General features: G+C 34.2%; 1 protein-coding gene across 5 annotated transcripts; it reads left to right on the plus strand.

The window, feature by feature from the left end:
- The first annotated feature begins 950 nt into the window (after positions 1-950).
- LOC107403570 (nuclear transcription factor Y subunit A-3) lies at positions 951-5,340 on the plus strand. 5 transcript variants are annotated; one of them, XM_048461778.2, is made up of 6 exons: positions 951-1,253; positions 2,381-2,960; positions 3,341-3,450; positions 3,528-3,602; positions 4,357-4,512; positions 4,628-5,340. In XM_048461778.2, exons 2-6 carry the CDS (start codon positions 2,657-2,659, stop codon positions 5,003-5,005), a joined length of 1,023 nt encoding a protein of 340 aa, XP_048317735.1. In that variant the 5' UTR covers positions 951-1,253; positions 2,381-2,656; the 3' UTR covers positions 5,006-5,340. The 5 variants fall into 5 exon arrangements, with proteins under 5 accessions (XP_048317735.1, XP_015865962.1, XP_015865980.1 ...); XM_016010476.4 differs by having other exon boundaries at positions 2,520-2,960; XM_016010494.4 differs by having other exon boundaries at positions 2,530-2,960.
- Positions 5,341-6,152: the final 812 nt, after the last annotated feature.

A 6,152-nucleotide genomic window follows, 5' to 3' on the forward strand; every position in this document is an offset into this window, starting at 1 on the left:
AAACGCGTGCATTAAGAGGTGGATTTATTAAGAGGGTGACAATCACACACGTATAAATGCTGAAAAAATTATCATAAGACTCATATTTATACATATTTTAACAGCGTTAAAAATTACAATAATGTGTACAACAGATAAGTATTAACTTAAAATACTATTGAATTAAAATTGACTATAAAATATTATTTAAAAAGGACTTAATAAGATATTTCATGTAATGATTGTATTAGATTTGATTATTTTATAACAATAACATAAATACTAAAATAATGGTTATTATTAAATTGCCAAATTTTTGTCTCTAACAATAAGTGTTTCCTAAATTGCCAAAATTTTGTGTTTAAGAATAAGTGTTTCCATATTTAATTGGATATGGCCTTAATTTCGTATTTTATTTTTAACATTTTTTTTAACCAACTTAACTAGCATTTTATTAGTGGTAATATCAAATTGCTAATTAAATAATAATTGTAAAAGTAACCATTTTTTTAAAATCAACCAATTTTTTTTACCATTCAAAGATTAATGAAAAACCTCAATTATTGCAATATAAATTCCTAAAATTAATTATTTGTTTTAAACTTATTATAACATGCTTTAACATATCTTCAAAAAAGAATAAAGATTGGGCAGAGGAGAGTGGGTATCACGGACAAAGAGCGCGTGGAGTGAAAAATGAAGGCGGCTAATGAGGTGGGGGTGCATTGAAGAGTGAGTGTGTGTAATAAGAAGAAGAAAGACAAATGAAGTTTGTGAGAGTGGATTTAAAGCACATTCATCATCATTACTACTACGCGACAAAACCAAACTACTATACATCATAAATAAAATCAAACCCTCTATTATATTAATTTAATTTATTCAGATAAAATAATAAATACAAAAACCATAACATTGCTTCATATATATATATATATATATATATATATATTTATACATATATTATTTAAAAAAAAAAAAAAAAAAGAGGAAAGATGGGAAGGTGGTAGAGGGAGTGGTGAAGTGAGAGAGAGAGTTTTAATGCAAAAGAAATCCGCATGTAGTAGACCTCTCAGGCTTAGCACCAAAGCAAACAGCGCTCTCTGGCCTCAGTTCTCAACCCCTTAGTGAGTTTGAGAGAGAGAGAGAGAGAGAGAGAAAAAGTGAGTTTTTTTTTTGTGGGATTAAGGTAAGGAAGAAGAAGACATGCACAATTCCAAGCTTACAACAATACCCATTAATTTTTTTTCTCTGCACTTTACCAAATTTCAAAGGTCTTTCTCTACTTTTCTATGCCCCCTTTTTTTTTAACCCCTTCAGCTGGGTTTAACTTTTTTTTTTTTTTTTTTTGGTTGTTTTAGCAACTTCATTTGGAAAATCTTTGTGGGTTTGAGTCTCTCATGTGATTGCATGTGGGGCTTAAGATGTTTTTAATGTTGAAATGATGAGCTACTTGATTTGGTAAGGCTCATATGGGTAACTGGGTTGCTGGTTTATGGGTATTATATGTTGTTGGTGATGGGCAGATAGTTTCCTTCACGTTTTGATACTCCAATTCCGAGTATTGATGAAATGGTTCTGTTTTAAGCATCATATTTCTTGTTTTTTTCTTTGCCTCCGATTTTAAAAGTTGTTTTTTCTTTTTTTTTTTCTTTTTTTTTGTTTTTTCTGTGACAATTTATTCAACGTTTTCGCCTATGGTTCTATTTTCCGTATTTTTTTTCCCCATTTCCTGGATATAAAATGATTTTCTTAATGAATGATTTATTTACTATTTGCAGTCTGATATTTAAGGAAATTCATTTTGATTTTGTTCCCTGTTATAAGACCTGGTTGCGAACCCATTTTTGACTTATTTTGTTCTTTAATGTAATTTCTTTTACTTTTTATCTGTATGTGTAGTGATTCGATGTGTGCTGCCTTTTGATTGATCTTTTGGGTTAATTGTTAACTGAACTGATCATATTTTCCAAAATTATTTTTACTTTTATTTGGCCATGTCAGTTGAAACATTTTTAAATTCTTGGTTTTCTGTACGGCATGTGAAAGTGAAATTTAGTACTGACGAAAAGTAGACATGCAAATTGGTACCTTGATTTGGGGGATACTGACTTGGTTCTTATAGCCTATATTTGTTGGTAATATAAAGGCTGCCGTACTGAAGTTGAATAGATTTAAAAGACATTTATGCCAAATTATGATCATGGTAATGGAGGGTAACCTCTGCAGCTTAAAGCTTATGTACGATAAAAAGATGTCTGGAAATGATTTTTCTTGGCTCCAAGATAATTTTTCTTTCATGGTGTCGTTAAGTCCATAATATGAACTTACACATACTCATCACTTTGCCTAAGTTCTTTGAACTTCTCACTGATAAATCGACTTCTGTCTACTCTTGTAGGTTTACCTTTTTTGGGATGCTTCGCATTATCATCTAGTCAACTTTCCCTCTTCAAATTGATTTTCTTTTTTTTTCTCTTTTTTTTTTTTTTTAATTTTTTAAAGGTGATGTTGCTTATAATTATAATGCTTTGTGGCAGCATATGCTAGTTTGGTTGCCCGGTTGCTGATGAGTGTGAAGCTAAATATATTACTAGGTTTCTTCTTTTTGACATACTTGAAGATCTAGAAGCTTATCCTTGTAATTTCCTTATGGTCCAAGTGGTAGTTTAAGACAATGCAGAGTTTGTGTAAGAGAGATTCTGGTATCAGTTCTGCTCATTTAGGATCCCCTTTTATTGTTGGTTGTTCGTCATGGAAGAATCCAACTGAATCAAATGTCTATCAATCTTCCATATCCAAAAGTCTAAGCTTAACTATGGGAGTTCCAGCACAACACGGTCACTACGCTAAGCAATTAAGTTTCCAGTTTCAAGATCAGGATTCATCCTCAACTCAATCAACTGGTCAATCTCACTCTGAAGTGGCTAGTATGAAGGAAAGCAACCCTTCTGGACAAGGCATGGTTTCATCAAATTCAGGTCAGTAATTACGCACCTTCCCCAAAATTTTCATGTTCTGTTATGAAATTTTAAAATGTTTATGCTTAGCTTTTGTGAGAAATTTCGTATCGATGCTTGTAAGGGTGTTTTCGTCCACCTCAATTTCTATAGATTGTGTTTCCATGGGGAACTTTTTGATTTTCATAATGAACTCCTTAGCATGACAAAAAGAGAGAGATGTTGAAGGGACCTGCAGGTCGCATAGTAACTACCTATTGAAATAGTAAATATTACGTGATCATGATGCATATATCAAAAATTGTGTTCTCTGTTCCCTTTGCCTTAGCTGCTATCAAATGAAAAATTGGCTTTTCACCTTGAATCAATGATTTATCTCATTTATCTCTAATACTCGCTAGGACACAATGAAGCATTGGTGAGGTCTGTGGGAGGTGACATAAAACTAGTCTCATCAATGGGAGCTCAGGACTTTGTCTTTCCTTCACAACTTGATTATAGCCAGCCAATTGTAAGTCAAAACCCGCCCATCTCTTGCTGCTTATGAGGGTGGACCAGAATCTTACATTATCACTGTTACTATTATAGGGTCGCATTCCATTTCACTATGCTGAATCTTGCTTTAATGGCTTATTGGGTGGTGCCTATGGGCCACAGGCTATGGTAAGTGTTTCATACATTATAGTGTAAGCTCTGATATGCTTTTATCATTTGTTGCTGTAATCATCTACTAATTTGTTTGCATATGTTCTATGTTGGTCTCCAAAGTTGAGTTTCCAAAATTAGTGGCTTTGCACTAAACTTGGCCTGCCATAAGTAATTTCAACAAGATTTGGTAATTTCTTTCATTGGCCCACGTTTTTAGACATGTGGTACTTTCCCAGGCATCTATGATTGTTTATTTCAGTAAAGTGAGTGCTACGTGTTATTTCTCTGGCATTATAAATTATTCTACATTTATAAAGTAAGTTTATAATGTATTTTACAATTTTACAACTTTTCTGATTCGTTTTTGCTTTGCATCTCCTTTGCTTTTATTCTCTTCAGAATGCTTTATATAATTTATAATAGTAGGAAGGGAAAGTTGTCTTCCTAACTATTAACAAAAAAGCTATTTTCTAATGACTATTGAACTTTCAAGGCATAGATGCAAATGGTTATAACCAAGCGAGGTTATTCTCGATGAAGTATTTTGAAGTTGGGTAGACAGCCAATAGTCCACAAGATATTATATTATATTAATCCTGTGGATTCCACTAGCCAGTAATTTTGACATGGATTCTGATTCCCTTAACAATCAATTATTCTGTGATATATAAAAGTATCTCAGCTGTATTGTGTGTCATATGAAGATGTGTTTCTCTGTTGTCATCTTATGAGATATTTATTACTTGAATTTCACATTCATCATTCCCAGGTAATGGGATTGGCTCCTGCTCGTGTGCCGTTGCCTCTTGATCTTACAGAAGATGAACCCATTTATGTCAATTCGAAACAGTACCGTGCAATTCTCAGGCGGAGACAGTATCGTGCCAAGCTTGAAGCTCAGAACAAACTCATCAAAGCTCGAAAGGTATGTGCCTTTTTGATTACCATTCTCAGTATCCAGGAAGGACATTATGAAAATGGATTGATGTTGTGCTGATTTGACCTCTTAAGGAAAGCAATTTTGAACTATATATGTGCAGCCATATCTTCATGAATCTCGGCATCTTCATGCACTAAAGAGGGCTAGAGGATCTGGTGGACGCTTTCTCAATGCAAAGAAAGTCGAAGAATCCAACCCTAGCCGCAAAATCCATGGTGTGGATGCAGCAGGCTTTGCTCAGCTACATTTGACTGGAAATGTTTCAGAATCTGAAGTCCATCAGGCAGAAAACTATAAAGATGGCTCGTCCACCACCTCTTGCTCCGAAGTCACAAGTGCATCCAACAGTGACAGCATCTTTCAGCAGCCAGATTTCGGGTTCTCCAGCTATCCTGCTCATGTACGTGGGAACATGGGAACTCATCTAGTTGATGCAAGTGGGGGTAGGAACCGCTGCCATCTTTCAGCCCTCCAGTAAGAGACGTGGCCCGCAAATCATCACAGCAGCCTGTATTCGATGGTGTTCGAGAAGGCTGCTGTTTTCCATTGGGAAGTCATCCTTGGCTCAGTTGCAGTTTGATTTTAGTATTTTCTAGTTTTTTAGACACAAAGATACGTTACTGATACTGGCATTACAATCAGAGACATGATTTGGTAGCGAATAAATGTTAACATGTTGATGAATTGGCTTTCATTTGTGACAAGAACTGAAGACTACTACTGCTTGTCATGATGAAAATGTTGGTCCTTTATGCTTGCAATAGACAGTTAATTTCTAAATATATATATATATATGTATATATTTAATTTATATTTCTAAAGATTCAGAGGAAAGGAAGAGGGAATGACACAGCTTTCCTGTCTGGATTTTGTTCCTTAGGAAGGCTTGGAATTCTTAATATATGGGTTTCTAAATTTCAATCTTTCAAATCTACTTGCTCTCAACAACTCGTGACCATAATTGGGTTCAAGAAAGTTTGAAACCGTATAGCTAATTGATATGTAAAATTTGATTAAACAATTTATAAAGTTTGATTATTCCTATCATATATATTAATCCGGTTATTGAATACTGCGTGCTTGCTAGCCTATAGGATCACTGACAGATTCACTTATGATATCTGTAAACTTAATGGGATGCCATATCATTCTAGTGTTTATCCATGAAGCGTATTAATTAGATTTTTCATATTTTGTTGAAGTACATTGTAGTTAATAATCTGTTTATTGTTATCGTATGATTAATTTATAAATTTGTTATTGTTTATCCCCGACTACTCTCTGGAACCATATGTTCCCCTCTTTATCCTGTCTAAACCCTGTAATATTATTTTTCAACTTGTAGACATTCTGTTATTGGTCTCTGTTTCCAATTCTGTCCAGAATGACACACACACACACACACATATATATCTATATATAGAGAGGGTGAGGAAAGTGGCTGCCCTCTTACAGTTAAAAAACAATTTTTTTTGTTTGGGGGGGGGGGGGGGGGGGGTTGTTTGAAATTGAAGAAGATGTTTTCAGGAATTTCAAGACTCTCCCTCATCACCACATGTCTAGATCTCTTTCTCTCCCAGTGTTTGGTTTCCAAGAAAACGCAGTGGAACAACTTGAAAAGAAAT

This window comes from Ziziphus jujuba, chromosome 1 (assembly GCF_031755915.1).
Source record: "Ziziphus jujuba cultivar Dongzao chromosome 1, ASM3175591v1".
Lineage (NCBI taxonomy): Eukaryota > Viridiplantae > Streptophyta > Magnoliopsida > Rosales > Rhamnaceae > Ziziphus > Ziziphus jujuba.